The sequence below is a fragment of the Rana temporaria genome, chromosome 5 (genome assembly GCF_905171775.1).
Source record: "Rana temporaria chromosome 5, aRanTem1.1, whole genome shotgun sequence".
NCBI classification, from domain to species: Eukaryota; Metazoa; Chordata; class Amphibia; order Anura; family Ranidae; genus Rana; species Rana temporaria.
Window position 1 is genome coordinate 204,578,173 of NC_053493.1, and position 24,786 is coordinate 204,602,958.

Below are 24,786 nucleotides of genomic sequence, written 5' to 3' on the forward strand. Positions count from 1 at the left end.
GTGGTGAAATTAGAGCAGAGACACGATGTAGAAATCAATTATGTAGCAATGGCATGCAGGGCGATTGCAGCATCCCTGATTAGGTAGCTGGAGCACATGGAAAAGATCCTAGATTTTGGTGGGAGATTGCAGGGCTCTGAGGAGCAGGCAGCCGTGATAGTGGAACCTGGAGCATATAGAAAAAGCCTTTTTGTGGAGGGAAATTACAGGGCCCTGAGAAACAGGTACTAGTAAAACAAATTGCTCAAGATTATAGAAAAGATTCTTGATTTTAGATTTGATGCATGCATTTACGTTTGTTCATCTTACAGTATTATACTGTGTGAAAGATCCATTACCATATAAAAAAGTGTCTGACCAATTATTATTACCAAATTTTTGGTCAATAAATGACTAGTATTACCTTTATTGTCATCTGTGGTTGCGTAAAAGTCCAACATTGCTTTCTTATATCACATTTCTTTTGCGTGAAGTTTCTAAGCCAGCTAATTCAGCTACACCTATCGATATTGTCATGGGGTCAGTGAAGCAAGTACCAAACATACGCTATTCTTACCACTGCAGTTGGTTTTATTGCAATTCACATTACTAACTGAATCGATAGACAACAATGGCTATATGTACAACCTGCTCGCTCTTTTAACTCATCTGCTAACAAGCTTATACAGATGCACATTTACCAGCCCAGACATGATATGTTACAGTAGTGAGTATCTGTTAAATTCAGGTAATAACTTTTCACAATATCATGAAAACAAATATATATTTATGGAATGTTATGGAATGCAATTCCAGTGACAATAAACATTGTCACATAATGACTATAGAACCTGAGCAAAGTTATTCAGCCAAAAAGGTCTAAACATTTTTTAAATATATAGAAAAAAATAGAAACCAGTATGCTATGTTTATAAGGTTTATAACCTTGCTTGGTCACAACAATTCAGTCATATCATCAACCCACTGCACAGAGCTTTGTGTGCTATACAAAAAGATTATTCCACATGAGAGAAATGAATGAGTTGCCACTGCTAACCTCATTATCAAGATCCTACCTAGCTGTCTGGCTTCAGTATTCAGAAAGTAATACATTAATATGATATGCTTGACATTCAGGCAACTAACATTTTCAGAAAGAGGTTTCCTTTAAACTTTCTTAGGCTGTCCAGAGGAGTTTAAAGCCAGTGGTGAATAAATAAATAAGAATAAAGCTCCTGGACCAAGATGGCTTATATCAAAAGTCCTGAAAGAGCTCAGGTATTTCCAAGCCATTGTTTCTCACTTTTACACAACTTTAAAGAGTAATCATAGATTGGAATTGGTGGACTTGTGTGTTTTTTAAACCTCACCTAGTACAGTAGGTGTTTGCGATATTGTGTTTTTAGCATGACAGCATCGCGCTGATTCTCGGCGACATGGTGCCGAGATCTCGCACTCACTGGAATAGTGACAGCACATTCCAACGTGCGCGTCATAGAAGCGACGGGAGATCCGACTTGGATTCCCGCCAATTCTACACGTGTGCGGCGTTTGTTATAAATCCTGAGGGGGCAGTCCCCGCCGGATTTTAAATAAAAATCCGGCATGGGTTTCCCCCTCAGGAGCATACCGGGCCCTTAGGTCTGTTATGGGTTGTAAGGAGAGCCCCCCTACGCCGAAAAAACGGCGTAGGGGGTCCCCCTACAATCCATACCAGACCCTTATCCAAAGCACGCTACCCGGCCGGTCAGGAAAGGAGTGGGGACGAGCGAGCGGCCCCCCCCTCCTGAGCCGTACCAGGCTGCATGCCCTCAACATGGGGGGGTTGGGTGCTCTGGGGCAGGGGGGCGCACTGCGGGCCCCCAGATACCGGCCCCCCACCCTAAGTGAATGGATATGGGGTACATCGTACCCCTACCCATTCACCTGGAGGAAAAGTGGTAAAAACACAAATAAAAAACACAGGGTATTAAAATATTTTATTAGTCTGCTCCGGAGGCTCCCCCTGTCTTCTTTAGCTCTGTTTACCAGGGGGGGCTTCTTCTTTGACGTCTTCGGGTGGGGGCCGCTCTTCGCCGCCGTCCGGTTCTCTTCCACCGCCGGGGGGGGGTCGCTTTTATAAAAGCGCCCACTCCTCGGCGGGTTTCCTCCGACGTCTTCGGCGGGGGGTGGTGTGCTTCTTCTTCCGCTATCCGGGGGGGTCTTCTTCGGCTATCCGGGGGTCTTCTTCACTCTCCGGGGGTCTTCTGCTATGTTCGCCGCTCTCCGCTGTTGACTCGGCGCACCCCGGTTCTTCCTCCAGCTGTTCGGTGCCTTCTCCTTCAGCGCTGAACGTCTATCTTCTTCTTCCGTGCTGTGAGGTATTCTTCTTCTTCCGGGCTGTGACGTCATCTTCTTCTCTTCTCCAGATGTTGACACGCCGGCTCTTCTCGCTGAAATGACGTGTGCGCGGCTTGCATCGGACCTATATAGGCCTCACAGTCCCATCATGCTCTGTACCTACCCATGTGATACCTACCCACGTGGGTAGGTATCACATGGGTAGGTACAGAGCATGATGCGACTGTGAGGACTATATAGGTCCGATGAAAGCAGCGCACCTGCCATTTCAGCGAGAAGAGCTGGCGTGTCAACATCGGGAGAAGAGAAGAAGAGAAGACGTCACAGCACAGCGGCCTGAAGGGAGAAGTAGAAGTCGTCACAGAACAGCGGAAGAAGAGGAGAAGACGTCACAGAACAGCGGAAGAAGGAGAAGGCACCGGACAGCGGGAGAAAGAACCGGGGTGCGCCGAGTCAAGAGCGGAGAGCGGCGAACATAGAAGAAGACCCCCCGGAGCGGAGAAGACGTCACAGAAGAGCGGTGAAGACCCCGGAGAGCAGGAGAAGACCCCCGGAAATCGGAAGAAGAAGCTCCCCCTGGTAAAAGAGCTAAAGAAGACAGGGGGAGCCTCCGGAGCAGACTAATAAAATATTTTAATACCCTGTGTTTTTTATTTGTGTTTTTACCACTTTTCCTCCAGGTGAATGGGTAGGGGTACGATGTACCCCATATGCATTCACTTAGGGTGGGGGGCCGGTATCTGGGGCCCCCTTATTAAAGGGGGCTCCCAGATTCCGATAAGCCTCCCGCCCGCATACCCCGACAACCAACGGCCAGGGTTGTCGGGAAGGGGCCCTGTCCTCATCAACATGGGGACAGGGTGCTCTGGGGTGGGGGGGCCGCAGTGCGCCCCCCTGCCCCAGAGCACCCAACCCCCCCATGTTGAGGGCATGCAGCCTGGTACGGCTCAGGAGGGGGGGGGCGCTCGCTCGTCCCCACTCCTTTCCTGACCGGCCGGGTAGCGTGCTTTGGATACGGGTCTGGTATGGATTGTAGGGGGACCCCCTACGCCGTTTTTTCAGGGTAGGGGGGCTCTCCTTACAACCCATAACAGACCTAAGGGCCCGGTATGCTCCTGAGGGGGGAACCCATGCCGAATTTTTATTTAAAATCCGGCGGGGACTTCCCCCTCAGGATTCATAACAAACGCCGCACACGTGTAGAATTGGCGGGAATCCAAGTCGGATCTCCCGTCGCTTCTATGATGGCTTTGTCTCTATCGCGGCAAGCCAGCTCGGCGCTGGCTCCCGCGATGGGGCTCGTAGGTGCTCAATCTCGCCGAGAAAGGGAGCGAGATTGACACAATATCGCGTGCACCTACTGTATGTAATCAGTAATAATCGAAAAATAATATCTCTGTCTTTAAAAGGGGTTCAACCAGTAACTTAGCTTGCATTTTATTAATAATTGAAGGCTTAAAGAATAATAGTGTGTTTATTTATGTTGGGAACTAATTCCCACATCCCCTGATTCTCCTTTACCATCCTTTACCTTCACCTTCCCCAATAATATCCTCAGATTAGTTACAGGATTGTGCATTGGCCGGTGGCCCCAAAGAAGGTGGCTGACTAATTTGAGGTTAGTATTAGGGGGTATTTATGGGATGGGAAGCGCAAGGTAGTGGTCCCAACCTTTAAAGGACCACATACAAACAGACAATTGCAGTCAGTATGGTTTTATAAAAAAATACAGATGCTATTAAACAAATTCGCTTTTTTTTTCATAGGTAGAAATCTGGTTGGAGTGGTGGCTGCAGAAGCAGTATACTTGGACTTTGCAAAAGTGTTTGCCACAGTACCTCACAGATCTGTAAACCTTAAAATATATATTTTGTTTTAAAAAATAGATCATTTAAATAGGTAGGCAATTGGCATAAAAATACATGTGAGCAATGAATTATACTGTGAAGGGTCTAAAGTTGTAAGTAGCAAGCTTGGTATACCAGGGGTTTCCTTTTGGAAGCATTACTATTTAATTTATTTTTTGAAACATTATACAGTTTGGAAAAGAGTTTAGAAAAAGGCAGCTAAATTAATTAGGTGTTTGGGAGACTTTTAGCTACAAGTGTATATGTTTTTAAATTTATATTTTATATCTTATTTAACTATGTATATAAAATCTGGAGCTACCAACTTTCTAAATAGAGAGCACAGTAAAATATGTTTTATTTCCAGGCACCCTGTCTCTGAGTGAACTCTTATACCAGAACTTTCTAAATAGAGCAGGCAGGAAAGGGGTTAGACACTGCTGTGACCCATTTGGTTGTATGTGTAAAATGGAGCTTGAGCTACTGTCCACAGGCATTTGCCTGCAAAGCAGGTGAGAACAGTTAGGCAATTGTAAAAAGGAGCACAAAGTTCAAGCTGCTAGCTAAAAATGTGTTACACGGTATTTATATATTTACAATATTTGGTCCTGATTATAATTAATAAATGCATGTACAGAAAAAACATTATGCATTCGATTTATGAGCAGGATTCATACACCCTCAAAGGGTCCATTAAAAGGGGGGTATAATCACATTATTTAAACCAATAGATGACTATGGGGAATTCAGTGGAAGTCTTTATAGGTTGAAATAACTGATGTCCATACAGTTTTACCTCTCACAATGCACAGCAGTCGAAGGACGTTCAATTTAAGGTTACCACGAAAGACACAAGGGTTGTTCTTCCTTGTGGTTGGAAGAAATGCCTACATTTTTAACTAGGTTTCAAATAAGCTTAACATGTCAATGTAGTTTCAAAAGAAATGTTCAATATGTTTAAATCTGCAGAGTTCATTAAAATAATACCATGTAGTTCTGCCATGAAGATCCTTGGTCAGGCACCTGCTGTTATAGGGTGATAAAGCCTTGTCTCCCAGTTAAGCTTCTGCATTGTCACCCTGCAACAAGTCTTTCAATGGAACATAGAAGTGGTTTATTATTTCCAGTTTTTTTTTTATTAAATAGGCACAGTCTACAATTGTTACCATCAGGAAAGACAATTTGAGAATTTCTATGCGGCCATGCCATGCCATACAGGAGTGCAAATAGAAACTGGCTGTAAAGAAGCTGCTGAGGTCAGAGATAATGGAACAAAACTAAGGGGTAAAGTTAAAACATATACCAATGGCAGTTGTGTATAATATACACTGATTAAGCAAACTAAATGCCATCCAGTTAGGAATAATATCTACTTTAACTGTTATGCCTCGTACACACGATCAGTTTTCCAGATGGAAAACTGTGAGGAGAGTTTTTGGCCAGGAATCCCGGCCGTGTCTATGCTCCTCGCAGTTTTTCCGACAGGAAAACTGCCCAAAAAACGGCGGACAAACTAGTTCTCTTTTTTCCCGCCGGGAAAACTGGCAGACTTTTGCCCGGCGTTTTTTGGCAGTTTTTCTATGCGATGGAGCACACACACGACTGGGATTCCCGGCCAAAGCTCCATCGCAGTTTTCCTGTCGGGAAAACCAGCCGTGTGTAGGGGAAAGACTGAACCAAGCAGGTTCTCGACTTTCCCCTCGGGATTTCCGACGGGAACTTTTCCGTGTGTACAGGGCATAAGAGCTATTAAAATTAGCAATAGTCCCTCACAAGAACAAGACCTAGCAGATACAGTACATTGTTTAAAAAAAGGTAGGATTCATTCCTGAAAAAAAAATACCAATGGTTAACCACACTTATTTAAAACATAGATGATATTATAATTAATATATGGAGTCAAATTTCGGTGACTATTGTAGTCCAAAAATTCTACTCTTCAATTTTAAAACTGTAAACTAACCGGCTTACAATACCTTCTGTTAAGTTGATTGTGTGGAAACTAGATGATTTTATAACAGTTTTTAAATTACAGTCGATAAAATAAATAAGGGCATAACACTTCTTATTTATCTTGTCAATTTCCGCTAATGAGTAGGAATGTACTGTGTTGACTCAGTTACACTATTATATTACAGGTCCATGACATTTGTTATCACAAGTGGAGAAACACAGTAAAGAAAATATACTGCAGAAACATTAAATTGGGCACAGTTATAAAATAATTTTAGAATGAATATAAACAACTGCTTGCTTGCTACCAAATACAAAACAATTACTGTTAATCATCGGCAGTCCGGCCTTTGGGTAAACCAATATAAAGCTAACTGTTGCTTAAATAAGTATGTTTTTTACATTGCTTCTTGGTAACTGCATGCCCAGCAAGTATTTTTTTGTGGGAATTTTGTATTAATAGGATTGATCTGGGTTTTAGTATCATTATAGGGTTTTTAGATGATAACACAAATTTGGGCTATGCTTTTCAGCAGAGAATTTGATGTCATTTTATTGTCTGCCAGTTGAGAAGGGTTTCATGTTCTGGTGGTAAAGTTTATTTCTTTTGTAACACCATGTCCATTTCTACACTCGAAGACAGAGGTTTATTAAGTGTTCATTTACATGAAAGGTCAACGCATCCCAGCAGTGCTGACAAGTCATGTTATGTCTGAGAACAGAACAGCTTTTATAGGCAATCAACACACACAACAAAGGTTTCTTGTTTTCTTGTTATTTTGCTATGTAAATATCAGACATGAGAGAGTACAGGCCTCTGTTTCTCGCAGATTATTATTCAACGTTCCCCAGCTATAAAAGGATTCTTTTATATTAAGAATTGCATATATTTATGAAATAATATATAAAGAATCCTTATTTATAGAGGAGTATAACCCATTCTACCAAGCAGATGGTCTATTGGTTTATGGTTTATATCTTGAATTTAGTTTTCAGCAGGTCCAAATTAAAATAAACTAACACCATCTGTTTAATCATGTTATATTCGTAAAGATGTATATAATATACAGTACACTGTATATGTAATAAATAGATTATTTTATTTCATTTATATAGATTAAAACGATAAACTTGCAATTATTAGTCATACCTTATGCAGCGTTTAGCATATTTACAGGGCTTTTTACACTCCTGTCTGCTGTAAAGGGGTTTTTATCCCAAACAAACTTTTCTATTATATGCCTTATAGTGTATTTCCACTCTTGCTGTCAAATTGGGAAGGTATTTTGTATAAATAGTAGCATAATTTTTAGAAATATTTGAAAAAAATGCAGCTTACTTTTTTTTTAGATGATCTTTTCTAATAGCCCAGCATTGAACAATCCAACTCAATTCTCTTTTTTTTTTTATAGGGGAATAGGCTGGGGAGTTGTGTTCTCCATAATTAACCCTAACTGTATTGTGCTGGCAAATCTCATTATAATTTCCAAACTAAACATAAAAGCTGAGCTTATCCATTGTATGTTAATGAAAGAAACCTAAGCTTGTTCTTATGCCTAGTACACATGGGCTGAATATGGAGAGACATCAACCGGTTCCATAAAAAAGTACCGACATTCGGGCCGTGCGTATGTCAGCCGGTCCGCCAGAAGCCAGCAGTGAAATACAGCTTTGTAATCTGCCACCTAAAAGCAATAGCAGACATTCACAGGTGGTGCTACCTCCCACTAAGTGCCCAACGGGTCTAAGTGAATAAAGTGTCTAAATAAACATCAATATTATGTGACTCCTCATAAGTTACCAAAAGTGCAACGAAGCCTATCGATAAGGCTAATAAATGTGAACAAGTGTGCCAACTGTGGTATTCTGGGTGTGTGAGTCACAACATAAATACTGTTCATATGAAACCAATCACAAATGCATATACAAATATACACTGGAAAGGGTAGTAACCATTAATATGGCAAATAAAGTCCATCACATGAAAGTGCTAGGTATTTGTGTTGTGACTCACACACCCAGACTACCACAGTTGGCACACTTGTTCACATTTATTAGCCTTATCCATAGGCTTCGTTGCACTTTTGGTAACTTATGAGGAGTCACATAATATTGATGTTAATTTAGACACTTTATTCACTTAGGCCCGTTGGGCACTTTGTGGGAGGTAGCGCCACCACCCCTTCTTTATACACCACAGTTCTATTCTCCTTAGGGAGTTTTCAGGGGGCTGCAACCTCTTTTTGGTTTACCTAATCGCGGATTCATCACTTTTTCTTTTAGACATTCACAGGTGCTTATTGGTCAAATTATTGGACACGTGCATGTTTCTCTTGGTATAGGGTTCCCTGCAATAATATGCAGTAAACATGTGAAGAGAGCTCCGCCTGCTGGCTGGAAATGTTAAATAGGAAATATTCTAATGCAATAGTTCATATATATATAATACAGTAAGTGAAAAATAGTAATAAGATATTAAAGTTAGTCTTGAACATAATAATTAAAATATATACAAATAGATATAAAAACTATATGTGTTCCCTTTAAAGTGGAGTTCCACCCATAAATATAACATTACATCAGTAGTTTTAAAAAAATGTCATTAGTCCTTTACGAAAATTTTTTTTTTTTTTTAGATGCCTTCAAAGTGTTGTTGCTAGGCAAACTAGTTAATCTTCCCACTTCCTGCACCTAGGTGCTTAATGCTTCCTAACCTACACCGCACAGACTCCTGGGAATGTAGTGGGTGTAACTTTCCAGGTGTCTGTGCATTCCCCAGTCTCAAAGAATCATGTGACTTGGACAGCACAGGTGCTGAAACCTGATCTGACACTGCTTGTGCAGCACTGAGCGTGTGCGAGATTTGCAAGGCTGAAATCCAGGAAGTCATACAGTCTGGCTTCATGATGCCCACACTTAAGATGGCCCCAGTCATTTTCTATTTTATAAAGTGTCAAAATGCTGTAACAACCTAACAAAACGGACCTTAGTTTACAGACTAACTTTACTAGAATACATTAAGCTTGTGTATTACAGGGGTATTTATATTTAAAAAGTGAAATTGTGGCCGGGACTCCGCTTTAAATTGGCCATATGAGTTAAGATATAACTATACACATTAGGTTGGGTAGAAGTGCACGGAAATCAAAGCCAACATGCATTATAATCCCTTTTTCCATCACATTTCATTATTTTAGAATTCAGAATTTATTAGAACATTTTGAAGGCAGTTGGATATGCAGAGTCAAACATCTATTGTCAACTTAAAGCAGCCTACATTAAAGGAAAGGAGGAACTGTTAAATGTTCAACATATTTTCAGCGCACTTATCTTTTTCTTGTCCCCTGCCCCCCCCCCCATCATTTTTGCGATAGATCATACACACCTGTAACCCCATTCCTTTGGGATATTCACTGGGTATGCTGCCTTGTGCTACAAAGTCTCTGTCCTGAAACCTGAGTTAAGCATTGCACCACCAATGCATAAACACTATGGACTCTGTTCACTTCAATTGAAATATGCCAAGAGGCTGATAGAGTTTGGACAGTGTATGTGAAGTTCCTGATTGGACAATACTATGTAAAATGTGTCAGAGGAAGAGAGACTATGTAACATGCACAAGGCTGTCCAGTAAGAATCTAGAGAATTGTCACTCGTAGGGTTGTTAGCCAGGAAACTTGGAGCTGCTGGAGATGTTTGCCCAAATGTCTTTTCCAGTTCAGAGACCAGAAGATCAGTTATTCTAAATTGCCATATCTGAAAAACTTCAGCAATAGAACAACAATTAGGCTTCTGGTGGAAGGACGCAAAGTTATATTGAATGTGCATCTCCAGTTTCAGATAGTTTTTTGGCTCCAAGCCACAGGAGGGCAAGGTTAAGTCAATACTACACTGGAGAACCTTTCAGTTATATTTTATAAAATCATTGGATGAATACTATTTTAATATGAAAGTATGTATGTGATGCTATTCAGACAATAATCAATCACAAAAAAATGTATTATGAATTTTAGCCACCAACATCAAAAGAATTGAGTACTACCAAAATTATTTAGCCATTTTAGGATCTGACACATAGCCCTATGGAAACTATTTTCAATTTAACAAATGGTCTGGTGATAAAAAAAAAAAAGACTGACGTGTGCTGTCCTACTAAGTGGAATGATTGGCACTTCACTGTGTTCATGGTCTCTTCACTTTCAAAGAATTTTACATTTACATTGCATCATTACAGTCATACCTAGATGACTGAAGAATGTCGAACACCTAATTATAGCATGGACCACACACATGACACACACAAATACACAATCGTTATGCATAGTCTAAGTGACACATGTGCAAAAAGCTAGCGCTAGAACAGCCATTATGTTATAAGACTTTTTATTTCAGTCTTACCATCTTAAAGCAACACCAGTGTTTTTTATTGCTTAGCCACATCTACATGAAGTAATTGTTTGCATGTGTATAGTGCTAAATGATATAGACTTAAAATGATTGTGAAACTTTTTTTTTTTAAATAAAATAATAAATTGTACTTACCTGCTCTGTGCAGTGGTTTTGCACAGAGTAGTCCCGAACCTCCTCTTCTGGGTCGACTGCCGCCTTTTTGGGCTCCTTCCCCCTGCCAAGTGCCCCCATAGCAAGCTACTTGCTATGGGGGAACTCGTGCATGCTCACTCGGAGTGTGGCTCGGCCCCTACCCTCCCTCTCCTCACAGGGACACCGTCTTGGCAGTGATTAAAAGCATGGTTCCTAATGCTAATTCTCTGTCTAGTGAGGAGAGAGAGCCGAGAGAGCTTCTGCCAGCACTCCTGGCTCCTCCTCTTTGGCAAGTGCCCCCAAAGAAAGCTGCTTTCTTGGGGGCACTTAAGTGGGTTTGCTCCCGAGCAGCCCTGCTTTTATTAACACAGACAGTGTGGCTCGGCCAATGTCTCTTGTTGCTATCAATCTGCCCTGTGAGAACTACTGCTCCCATGCACAGCGCTGGATCGAGCTTAGGTTCAGGTAAGTATAAGGGGTGCTGGGGGTAGGGGTATCCTATGACACAGAAGGTTATTTACCTTAATGCATAAAATGCCTTAAAGAAAAAATTTAGGTTTTAGAACCACTTTAATATCGGAAACCTGAGTAACAGATGAGATGATCATTAAATGACACAAAGCCACTCACTGCATCATTGCACATACAATCATTGTACATTTTTGTTTTATTTTTTACAATTCAGATATATGTAGGCACTCCCAAGGCACATTAAATCTGGGTATTAAGTCTAAATCTGCTAAAAGCTTGCCTGACACTTGAGATAGACTTAACATCAGAAGCCTGACTAACCAACAGATGGGATGATAATTACATGACACAAGACCACTGACTAATTTTTATTTCTTTTTTTACAGTTCAGGAATATGTAGGAGCTCCTAAGATGCATTATATTTGTGCATTATGTATAAAACTGGTACAAGCTTGCCTGATAGTTGGATGATATTTTATAGTCCAGTAAAATCTTTTATTTCGTTTTTGAAAGTTTGGAAGTGTTATGCCGCGTACACACGACCGTTTTTCATGATGAGAAAAATGCAATTTTTTAAATTGGTCATTAAAAACTATTGTGTGTAGGCTCCAGAGCATTTTTCTCGAAGTGAAAAATAGGCATTAAAAATTTAGAACCTGCTCTATTTTTTCTCTTCGTTTTTCACGTCGTCGTTTTTCTCGTCATGAAAAACGGTCGTGTGTAGGCTTTAACGACGGGAAAAAAATGCGCATGCTCAGAAGCAAGTTATGAGAAGGGAAATTTGCAGGGTGGCGCCATTCGAATGGAACTTCCCCTTTATAGTGCCATCGTACGTGTTGTACGTCACCGCGCTTTGCTCGAGCATTTTTTTTTCACGATCGTGTGTATGCAAGGCAGGCTTGACAAGAATGACATCGAGAAAAACATTGTTTTTTTCCATGACATGAAAAATGGTTGTGTGTACGCGGCATTACACCAGAGGTGTAACAAAAGCCATAGCAGCCAATGAAGCTGCTGTGGGGCCCGGGGGTAGAATATGTCATAATAAGGGGGTTGTTAAAGCAATTTAAACATGAAAAATCGGGTTGAGGTTCAGGACTTTGTGTAGGCCAGTCAAGTTCCTCCACCCCAAATTCTCTCATCCATGTATTTATGGATCTTGCTTTGAACCCCTAAACCTTGTGGACAGCCTTCCCAGAAAAGTTGAAGATGTTATAGCTGCAAAGGGTGGGCCAACTCAATATTGAACCCTACGGACTAAGACTGGGATTCCATTAAAGTTCATGTGCATGTAAAGGCAAGTGTCCCAATACTTCTCACAATATAATATATATACAATATCTATCTGTGGTAGGGCCTTGCTTGCAGGACAGTGGACAGTGTGTATGTGTCATCTAGGTGCGGGGCTCCAGGAGTTATGGCTGATGGGGAGAGAACACATTTTATGTTTACTGAGAATCCTCATAAGTTCTGTCTGGTTTCTGGAGCCCTGAGACTTTGTAAACATCTTACCTGGTAGTCAGACCTCAATATTAGTCTTAGCTGTGCACAGACCTTTATATATGTGAACTGCATGATGGATCGGCGTGCCCTCTTTTACACTGCTGAGTCTAAAAAAAAGCTCAAGTGCTTGGTGAACCCAATAGGGGGACACTTTGTCAGCAACTGACCTTTGTTTAGTTTATGGTGTGGAATAATGTTTTCTTTGTTTTATGCTATGAACATAGGCGTGGGCAGAGGGCACACCCTAATCACTATGTGCAGTTCAGATTCCCCCTACTGCCTGGTCTTCACCTTGTGTTTCCCCTACCTGTCCCACAGTGCTGCTGACTTCCCTCCTCGTCTCTCAGCTTCTGTGGGGAATGTTTCAGGATGGAAAGCGGGAAAGGGGCTAGTCAATATGTCATTTTCCAGCCCCTTCCTTTTCTGAATGAACACAGTGAACATACTCACTCAACAAAAGAACATCGCTCTAAGCAGACATATCATAATACATCCCACCTGCTAATGGAAACAGGTGCTGGCTCTACAATTTGTAGTTATGCAGGGGTCTGAAACACAAGATATGCTTCTGAGTATCTGCTAAAGAAGTCAAACCCCTTCAACCTTTGCCTATGAAAAATAAGGTATCAGAGGTTCCTATTTAACAATCTATAGCAGGGGTCTCCAAACTTTTCAAACAAAGGGTCACATTATTGCCCTTCAGACTTTAGGAGGGCCGGATTGGGGCCAGCAAGGGAAGAAAATGTCATGGGCCCGACATCAGTGAGAACAAATATGGCCTCAGGGTTGGTGGTCAATAGGAAGAGGAGTATTCCCCCTATTAGTAGGAGGAATAGTATCCCATTATTAGTATCAGTGGATAATATAGTGCCCCATTGTTGGTGTCAATGGGAGGAATAGTGCCTCATGTCAGTGGGAGGAATTGGGCCCCAAGGGCCGGATAAAGGCTGGCAAAGGGCCACATCTGACCCTCGGGCCGCAGTTTGGAGACCACTGATCTATAGCAATTAAATGGTACAAATGGTACATCAGTCTGACATCATAAATTCCATCTTGTGCTTAAAACACGAAAAAAAGTATAGTAATACGCTTAATGTAGGTTTAGTGTGCTAATAGAATTAATAGAATAGTATAGTATAGCAAACTATAATACTAATGTGTGTGTATGTATGCACAGGGTGAATGGTGTTGTGTAATTTCATGGAACCACAAATGTAATCTGTCAGTACTAGGAACTCCACCAAACACAATACTCCAATGTCCTATGAATGCGCTCACTGTTTTCTGGGATTACAGGTGGGCAAGCTGGAAAAATTGTTAGCCATCTGTTGCAATGGCCTGTGATTATAAGCATATCAACAAAACAAAAATTATGCTCCACACACCAGAATGTTTGATAAATAGCCCTGCAAGAACGGCTGGCGTATTGAGAAATATCAGCAGTGGAGCATCATTTAAAGCAGAGGTTATGATCAGTAAGAATTCAGACACATAACTCTCAATATCTTGGCACAATATTCCTTTGATGAAACCTGCATAAAAGAGCTTTTTATGTGCAGCTGGTGTGATTGTACAGCACTGGGAGTTTGCATATACTTTGTTCTCTTAGAAGCTTTTTTTTTACTGACTGAAGATGGCTACAGAAATAAAATAAGCTTTTTGTTGCAACTTATTCCAGAGGCAGAACATGTGTGCCTCTCATGACATCTGAAGATGAAAATGATTTATTTAATTATACACTTACGTATGGCTTTAGCTATTTCAGTAAATTTAAAATGTTCATAATAGGTGGTGTTTATTGGGCTTATATATTGTAAACCCTCCATGGCCTCCCCAAAAACTTGATGGTCTCCCAGTACAACAGATTGGAAATAATATAGTAGAGACTGTTCACTTAGAAAAGTCATTTTGACCAAAAACGAAATGTTTGCTTGAACATGATTGGATAATTGATTGGATAATTAAAAATAATACTACTTCACCACATTAGCTAAGGTACAAAATCATTTACAACTCCATGCTCAGTCTACCCCATGCTCATCTGCTTTCTTGAAATGTGCTGCTTACACATAAATATCTCTCAAAAAGCCCTACACGTCTCTAAACTTGCCATGATGAATTAGTTTAAAACCAGGGGAGCTGACAAGTTACAATTTTTTTTATTCTCTGTAACAAATGCACACAGGTTCATTCAATCTGCAAGAGTCATACAATTTGTAAATCCAAATTACCTGGATTCCTGACAGATCTACATGGAACTGAGTAAAAAAAAAAACAAATGGAGTAATGCTTCTCCTGATTCAATCATGAGTTTTAAATTCAACAATGTATTCCAACTTTATTACGCCCAGAAATATTTAAACACACCTATCGCTATTTAAAAGTCATATTCTCAAAATCCTCAATCTACTTTTTTGAGTGGGGTTGGGTCCTCATATGCATCGTTGGATAAACTTCTTATATACCTCGTCTACTGCCTGTGCCAGGGTGAACAGGATCCTTTTAGTACCCATCTACATTGGCAACAGGACACACCAACGGTGCCCACTCTCACCATTACTTTTTATATTCATTTTGGAACCATTCAATCTGAACATTGGTAGCATTACAAGTCCCACAAAATTTCAGCATATGCAGATGACCTGTTGCTTTTTCTTAGCAACCCAACAGTTACTCTGCCTAATCTTATCACCGAATTCAAATATAGAGACCTCTCCAATTTTTACATCAAACGTCCAAAGTCCTAAATCTAACTATGCCCAGAGTGCTATGCCAACAACCATGAACAACATTTGCTTTTAGGTGGACCTCTTCTCATTTTCGATACTTGGACATCCAAATGACCTGACCAAAGTATACTCTCTTAATTTTGCCCCTTTAATCTCCATGATAAGGACAGACTTGCAGGCTTGGTCTTCCAAAAACCTTTGCTTGTTAGGAAAATGTAACGCCGTTAAACAGCATTATAATCAGATACCAGCGTCAGCCTACAAAAGATCTGTGCTACGCTATCCAGCGAATGTGGCACACTGCATACTGGTTTTGTGGAATTCACCCCCCCAGCCCCCTCCCTCCACAGTTCAACAATGGATCAGAAGGGTTGAAGATATCAGGCAGATGGCAGATATAAAAAGCTTACAGGCTCAGAAAAACATATGCACAATAGTTTCCACAATACATGTTTATACTGGATTGAGTTTACCTGCACTGATGAATTCAAACCAATACTGGCAGTCTAACTGAGATGGTGTCACTGCAGCTTTGGTGTAGGTCATCAAGGTCCTTCGAATATCTCTGCAAAATTCATACAATGAATATGGCCAAGGCCTCCCTATGTGGCTTAGCCAGTGTGGGTGCCTGACCATTGTACCCTAACCCTCCTCCTACTTTTCTCTCCTTTTTTTTTCTTCTTCTTCTTTCTACCTTCTTCTTACCTGGGCTTGTGGACATGCGTGTCTCCTATAATAACTAATCTCAAAAAAATCTGCGCCTGGTCAAGGAGTAATATAAAACATAGTGAAGCCCATTTAAACATTCCCACTTGTATTAGCCACTTCAGCTACTCAATGACAAGGGCAATTTTTGCAATACAGGACTGCGTCGCTTTAACTGACAATCGTGCGATGTTGTACCCAAACAAAATTGATGTCCTTTTTTTCTCCCAAATAGAGATATATTTTGGTGGTATTTGATCACCTCTGCGTTTAAATTTTTTGCACTAAAAACAAAAATAAAGCGACTATTTTGAAAAAATACAATATTTTGTACTTTTTGCTATAATAAATATCCCCATTTTTTTTTAAAAAAAAGCAATTTTTTTTCCTCAGTTTAGGCCTATATGTATTCTTATACCTATTTTTGGTAATAAAGATGACATTGATTGGTTTGCGCAAAAGTTATAGCGTCTACAAAATAGGGGATACATTTTTATTATTATAATTTGTTTTACTAGTAATGGCAGCGATTATTGGTACTGGTACTGCGACATTATGGCGGACACATTGCACACTTTTGACACCTTTATGGGACCATTGGCATTTATACAGCAATTAGTGGTATAAAAATGCACTGATTACTGTGTAAATGTCACTGGCAGGGAAGGGGTTAACACTAGGGGGTGATCAAGGGGTTAACTGTGTTCCCTATGTGTGTGTTCTAACTGTGGGGGATGGGACTGACTATAGGAGATGAGATATCGTGGTTCCCAGCTCATAAGAACTCACAATCTCGCTCTCCTCTCCTCACAGAACTGGGATATGTGTGCTTACACACACACGTCCCTGTTCTGCCTCTCGTGCCCACATCGCGACCGCCGGTCACGCGCATCTGCACCCCCGCAGTGCAGTGCGCGTAATTGCTATCCCGCTTAAACAGACCAACGTACAGCTATGACAGTTTGCAGGATCGTGCCAACCTGCTGCAGTATAATGACAGCAGCAGGTCGGCAAGTGGTAAAAAGTGATAACAAGTACCTTAGAACAACTTGTAAGTGTACAAGGCAAAGGAGATCCCAACAGACTCAGAATCAGCTCGTAGACAAACGTAGACAAACACAGTGTGCATGATGTCGTCAGTAACCATCCAAATCCTGATGCGTTTCATCATCCATGACGTCCGCTTAGGGGCAGGCCATCTCCTATAATTACTGCCTGGAGACTGTGGGGTCTTCCTTAAAACTGAAAGGTGTGACCCACAATGGATAAATTAGGTCCCCCCTTACTGAGATAGACTCCAAGCCCTCGCCCTCTTCTCCCTCTTCCCGATTATACTGTCTGCTATTATGGCTTAGGTTAAGTAATATACCTCAAATTCTGTTCAGTCTTACATACATTCTTGTTTGGCAGTCTAATGTCTACTGCCTTTTGAGGCCTCCTTGCTTAGCCTAGCAATTTATGCTCAACTCCAGATTACCTGTTTTGTATAGATTGGTTTAATTGACCAGGTTTTTTTCAGATGATTTTGCTAATGTTCTTCCCTTTGTATATGTGTTAAAAGCGTATTAATAAAGAATGCAAACAAATAAATGAATAATAAAATAAAATAAAACCAGACCACAATCTATCAAAGGGGGAAAATATAGGCAATTGTTTTCCAAGTGGTCAGACTGATTTTGATATTGCTTAGGGTGAGCGAGTAAGAATCAGGCTGTGTATGGTTTCCAACCATCAAAAGCATTTGGTACCACAGATAAATATTTTCCAACATTTTAAAATATTTATGTGTGTACATGCAACGGGCAATAATCTGATATTGTACACGATAGAAGAGGTGGAGCTCCTGTTGCATTACAGCGCTGTTTTTACCTGGTTCAGAAATACTCAAATTTGACACGCGGAAGGAAAAGCATGAGTAGCTCTGTGTGTTAGAAGAACAGATATATCCTAAACAGTAGGATTTTTGCAATTTACAGCTCATTCAAATTTTAAAGGCTTATTCCCAGATAGCAAACAACTGTGCTGCAAGTTTGAAAATTACTTGCTAAGCTATAGCCAGACTTGCCAGGCTTCACACGGTTGTTGCACAATTGCAGCAAGTCCGCATTCCATGACTCCGGATCAACTTTCTTTGCAAACATTCTGCAAGTCTGCTGTTACTGTAGTTCTGGTTCAGTTATGTTGTGCAATAGTCATCCCACCACAGGGGTCACTGTGGCTGAATGTTCATTCTGTAGACTTGCAGAGCTCTTGCTGTAGACTCAATACTGCAACTTTGCTCTTGCTAGAGATTTGCCATACAACCTTGCTACAACCTGGAAACATGTCAACTAGAACTTGTGCTTCAAACGCTCTGCAAGTATACAACTTGCCAGTGAAAATGCGCAGCAAGTTAACAGACTTACAATTCAACACTGCCATAAATGTGTGGCAAGTTATCCTTGCTATCTGGTTTGGAGGGTCATACTAACCCTTTTATTATTTTGGTACTATTTATTTCACTGGGGGCTTTGCCATTTTCCATGTTTGATTTCACGTTACCACATTTTTAAAGCTAAAATTTTTATATCAAGGTAGAAATGTTCTCTGACTGAGTACACTGCTATAATTCTTTAAAAGTCCTTGTCAAGTCTTTAAATTCTTTAAAGTCTTTGCCATGACGTCTTCAAATTTTTCATTCATTTTCCTGACAATTTATTTTTATTTTTTTCTAAAGAATTGGTCATCTAAAGTTGATTTACAGGGTTTGGATGCTGACAGTTTTTAATAAAGCACCTCTCCAAGAATAACCAGGAGAACAAGACTTAATGCAGGCAGACATGCTCATTATGATCTAAGAGGATGCCCATGTACCAGGACAACCTAGTTGTTATAGAGTACATTTAAAACAGTCATACTTTTGCAGTAATCAGGCTCTAGACTGGGGTCTTTTGGTTGGCTTAGAGCATGGGTCTTCAAACTACGGCCCTCCAGTTGTTCAGGAACTACAATTCCCATCATGCCTAGTCATGTCTGTGAATGTCAGTGTGTTACAATGCCTCATGGGGTGTGTAGTTCTACAACAGCTGGAGGGCCGTAGTTTGAGGATCACTGGCTTAGAGATTGGGAATCCCTAATATGATCTCACCAAATTTACTGCCAAAGAAAGCTATGTATAGTTGTCTTTTTATATTAACAGAGCTATGAAAATCTATATTATAATAGATGGATTCAGGTACAGTTACGCCGGCGTATCAGTAGATACGCCGTTGTAACTCTGAATCTACGCCATCGTAAATTTAAGCATATTCTGGAAACCAGATACGCTTAAATTAGGCTAAGATACGAGCGGCGTAAGTCTCCTACGCCGTCGTATCTTAGGGTGCATATTTACGCTGGCCGCTAGGTGGCGCTTCCGTTAAGTTCGGCGTAGAATATGCAAATGACTAGATACGCCGATTCAAGAACGTACGTGCGCCCATCGCAATTAGTTACGCCGTTTACGTTAGAGATCTGCCAGCGTAAAGATAATGCTGGTCTCTAGGTGGCGCATCCCATGCAAAGTATGGAAGTCGGAACAAGCGTATCTTTTTACGTCGTTTGCGTAAGTCGTACGCGAATAGGGCTGTGCGTAAATTACGTTCACGTCACAGACATTGAGCCAACGTATCTTTGGGCTTAAATACAACTTGATACTGAGCATGCGCACGCATGCGCCGTTCGTTCGGTCATGCATCTACATGGGGTCAAGCCTCATTTAAATACAACACGCCCCCTACAGTCTACTTTGAATTACGCGCGCTTACGCCGGCCCATTTACGATACGCCGCCATAACTTAGGAGGCAAGTGCTTTGTGAATACAGCACTTGTCTCTCTATGTTGCGGTGGCGTAGCATAAATACGGTAGGCTACGCCCGCGCAACGTAGATCGGCCGTACGTGAATCTAGGCCTAAGAGTGCAAGTGAGCAGTGCCCATTGGTTTCATTTCGATTTGCTTTACCAGTACAAAGAAAGTTGCTAATCATTGTGATAATTGCGCAAATGTTTTAATAGTTTGGAACAGTAATGCTTTGAACCAGGGGATTCAAACTTTAATGACAACACTAGTTTAATTAAAAATGCAGTCTCATCTGAATAATAATCAGATAATCTCTAAGTGCTTTGTGATAATACGTTACTGCTATTACTTGTTACCAGGAAGATCTTTATTTACGATTTATTTAGATTTATAGGTTGATTCAAGGTCAAATACCTTAAAGAGGTTACATTTCAATGTATGCTATTAACCCCCACTGTGCTGGGCATTTTGTTGAACCTCAATGGCAAAGGGATGAGAGATTCACAGAAACGTTTATCCGCCATAGGGGATTATGAAATCTCTCTCCAACAATAGCTAAAACTGTCAGGTCCTTGTCCTTGGAGGGAATGGAAGGTACAGACACAAATTTACTCTTCATTGCACAATTCAGCATGCAGTTCTTGGTTCATTTGTAGCAAATGAAGGCTTTGCGCTGAGACCAAAATATCCTTTAGCCATAGGCCAAAGTGCTTCAGTCTTCGTCAAACAGGTTTAATGCAGTGTTTATATAAAGGTGACAACTGACTTTTGCTGCATAGATCTGCCTTTGCTCACTAATTCATATCTGTAAGAAGCTGCATCTATAGAGGTATTCATGGTAATAAATCAATCTGTTAACTAATTTAGAACATGCTCACTGTGATTCTAGAAATTTGGCATGGGCACTAGCAAAATTACCAACCATTCACCCTAAATGGAGACATGCTGGTGAGATTTTTATGTAGTGTCATGTAATTTCGCTGTGGTGAAGAGGAGAATTTTTCATGTGACTTTTTTTGGAAATGTATGTGTGAAAACAGTATGCACTACATACAATTTGGCAATTCATAAATGTGAACCCATGATTTGCCTATGTTGGGTACCAGCTCCTTTAACTTCCATTTCCTTTACTCCCCTGCCGCTCTATTTGCTCTTGGAAGAGAAGTTACATACTGTACTTCTGAATATAGGGGAACACGTGACTTCCCTGTGACACTGGTTATTGGTGACTGGCCACTTAACTATTCCGCACTGTGATATGTGGACAAGTAGAGACCAGAGTTAACAGCCATGTCAAGTTCCAAGGTTTAATCTCAAGATTAAACAGGACTTCTACTTCTTGCTTCTGGAAGTTAATGGGGCAGCAGTGTAGTGAAGAGAAAGGTAAATATTCACTTTACGGTCAACACTGAGGACAAGGGGGCACTCTTTACATCTAGAGGAAAAGAGATTTCACCTCCAAATGCGGAAAGTTTTTTTCACAGTAAGAGCTGTGAAAATGTGGAACAGACTCCCTCCAGAGGTGGTTCTGGCCAGCTCAGTAGATTGCTTTAAGAAAGGCCTGGATACTTTCCTAAATGTACATAAAATAACTGAGTACTAAGATTTGTAGGTAAAGTTGATCCAGGGTAAATCCGATTGCCTCTCGGGGCATCAGGAAGGAATTTTTCCCCTGCTGTAGCAAATTGGATCATGTCTGCTGGGGTTTTTTGCCTTCCTCTGGATCAACTGTGGGTATGGAGTTGGGTGTATGGGATTGTACTGTGTTTTTTATTTTGTTTGTTTATTTTTTGTGGTTGAACTGGATGGACTTGTGTCTTTTTTCAACCTGACTAACTATGTAACTATGTAACTATGTAACTATGTAAATATAAGCATCAAATGGGGTCAGCATTAAAGAAAATTCTAACAAGTTCCTTTAAAACCCAATTCTGGACTAAATTCTTTATTTTAAAGCCAATCCCCCCCCCCCCCCCCCCCCCCCCAAGGTGAAAAAAGAGAGAAGCTCTGGCTGCAATATTTGAAATAGTAAAAAAATCAGCGCAATATACAGGTAAAACAGAATCAGCAGCTATGCACTAGGATTCAATTTATAAATTCCTTAAGAGTCAATGTAAAGTAGATAGTGCAGCGCTAGAGGAAAAGTCCAAATAAAGATCATCCAGGTGATTCTCTTATAAGTGACTGACAATATGAGGCATGCAGGTGATATAGCGTGGGTTAACAGGAGACCTCCACCAATAGTAACAATGGCCGCTCACCTCACTGATAATAAAAAATCGCTTTCCCATAAGGGTCAATCCCAGGCATGTAACAGCATAATCCAAGCAGGAAAGGAATACATCTCAGGTAATATCAGCATGGATGGCAGATCTCAAGTAATATCAACATGGATAGCAGCATAAAAAGCACTATATCCAGTGCTAGGAATCAAATGCAAACAAAAACGCACACAGCATGGTCCGATAGATGGCAGCGGGTGACGTCACGTACTTCCCTACCGAACGTTGCGTCCCAAGGGCAGGACTTCTTCCGCTGAAGAAGTCCTGCCCTTGGGACGCAACGTTCGGTAGGGAAGTACGTGACGTCACCCGCTGCCATCTATCGGACCATGCTGTGTGCGTTTTTGTTTGCATTTGATTCCTAGCACTGGATATAGTGCTTTTTATGCTGCTATCCATGTTGATATTACTTGAGATCTGCCATCCATGCTGATATTACCTGAGATGTATTCCTTTCCTGCTTGGATTATGCTGTTACATGCCTGGGATTGACCCTTATGGGAAAGCGATTTTTTATTATCAGTGAGGTGAGCGGCCATTGTTACTATTGGTGGAGGTCTCCTGTTAACCCACGCTATATCACCTGCATGCCTCATATTGTCAGTCACTTATAAGAGAATCACCTGGATGATCTTTATTTGGACTTTTCCTCTAGCTCTGGCTGCAATATTCACCTTCAACTCTAAGCTGTCCATCACAATTCCTCGTCTCTGCCACAAGATGTCCCCAGTCTAGTGGATTAAATTATGCTCCCATAAACTTCTAAAGTCTGACACTTAGGGGTCTTCTAATAAATAATTTGTTGAGAGAATACCTCAGTATTCACCATGCTATTGCAAATAATTCCTGTACTGTATTTAATATAAGTATTTCCTACATGAATATTTTTTGTCATGTATCTAATAAGGCCATTTCCTATAATGGTCAGATCCATGTTGTAGTCATGATGCAGTATTTTACTGTTTGCTGTATTTCAGGAAGACACCACATTAAGTCTGCTAGATAAAGCTGAAGATCGTAGGAAATGCCCATATTAGACACCTTACAGGCCCCAGCATTCACACAGCAATTTTTTTTAAATAAATAAACCACATAGAGGAAGGTTCAAATGAAAAGAACTTTGAACAAATATTGCATACAGATAGCATTAAGAGCAGTTGAATAAAAAGATCAGAGACATACAAATGAATAATATAAACCTGCCAAACTCAGCTATGTCTCCACCATTTCCCAAATAACAAATTCAAACTGTTAGATTTTAAATTGTGATTTTTGTTTTCCAATCCAGAGGCACTAAATAACTAGTAGCTACAGTATATACCAGCTGTCCATGTATTCTATAAAAATGAACATAAATATAAAATTACCATGGTATGTTTTTGCTTCTGTATTGTGACATTTCAGTTTTAGAATTATGTTCACATATGACTTCTCAGAAATATGAGCTTTTAAGCATTAATATTATTTTTAGATTGCCCCATCGGCTAGGAGCAAAACAATTTGTCATTGAATTTAGTAGTGGTCCTTAGGTCTTGGAAACACAATTTGTGGAATGTTACAAGAAATCCTGTCATCTTTAGCTGGGATCATCTGATTGAAAGAGATGACATCGTTAAGTCACAAGGGCTGACTTTCAATAAAAGAAAAATAAGTATTTCATAACACGTCTTCTAGGAGCTGCGCTCTGTCCTTCTGTGTTGTATTGAAGTGTAATCATGCTTTAATGCTCTCATTCCTGTGGTGTGTGATTTGGAATACCCTGCACATCATCTTCATTGAATATTATCAACAAAGCATCTTCTTCTTCATTTGTTGAGCATGAAAGCAGGGATCTGATCTTGTTGGTATTCTGAACTATGGTTCCAGCAGTTGCCAAGATCCATCTGGGCATCTGATAGGTGTTGTGAAGGATATAATATGCTGTCATGAATTTAGTTGTTGTTGCTGCAATATTTCCACATTCAATCTAAACTGAAAACGGCAAAACACTTCATAAATCAGCTCTAAAACAATTTGAGCACCACCAAAACCCCTTCTAAAACTGTGATATCTTACTTCCTGTGACATCTTACAATAGAGCGAAAGAGAAAGTGCATTTACATACATTGAGTGTATACTTCTCTGTTCACAAGTATTTATACAGGTCATTAAATTACTTCTTGTTCTTGTCATGCTGCTTCATTGACTCTGTGATATTTTGTCTCAGCAGATTAAACAAGAAAAGAGCAGTCTGTTGCCAAGACTCTAAGAGACGTGCCCAAAATGAATGCCAACGATGCAAATGCACCAGAGGGGGGTCTTAATGTCACACTGACCATACGGTTATTAATGCATGGAAAGGTAAAGTCACTTGGTTTTTGGCAGTTCTGTCAAACTCTCTTTCATTTTTTTGTATATTTGTACTTGACTTACTTTACAGCAGACTATTACTATATCAATATTAATATTTGCCTAACTTTACACTAACATTCTTTACATGTTAAAATGTTTGGATCATGCACATATGTAATTAAAGAGGAGGTCCTGCCTGGGTGAAAAAAAATAGAAGTCAGCAGCTACAAATACTTTGACTGCTGACTTTAATATTAGGACACTTACCTGTCCAGGGAGCCCCG

The 24,786-nt window shown here is 40.5% G+C and overlaps 1 protein-coding gene across 9 annotated transcripts in view; it reads left to right on the forward strand.

The window, feature by feature from the left end:
* LOC120940557 (poly(rC)-binding protein 3-like) overlaps positions 1–24,786 on the forward strand; it is a 264,353-nt gene that overhangs the window by 156,132 nt on the left and 83,435 nt on the right. For 8 of the 9 annotated variants that reach the window (XM_040353493.1, XM_040353492.1, XM_040353489.1 and 5 more), the window contains exon 3: positions 24,381–24,511. In XM_040353493.1, the coding sequence (XP_040209427.1) occupies positions 24,434–24,511 (78 nt within the window). In that variant the 5' untranslated portion in view covers positions 24,381–24,433. Of the gene's footprint in view, positions 1–24,377; positions 24,512–24,786 lie in introns of all 9 variants that reach the window. The other variant, XM_040353490.1, reaches the window with a different exon arrangement.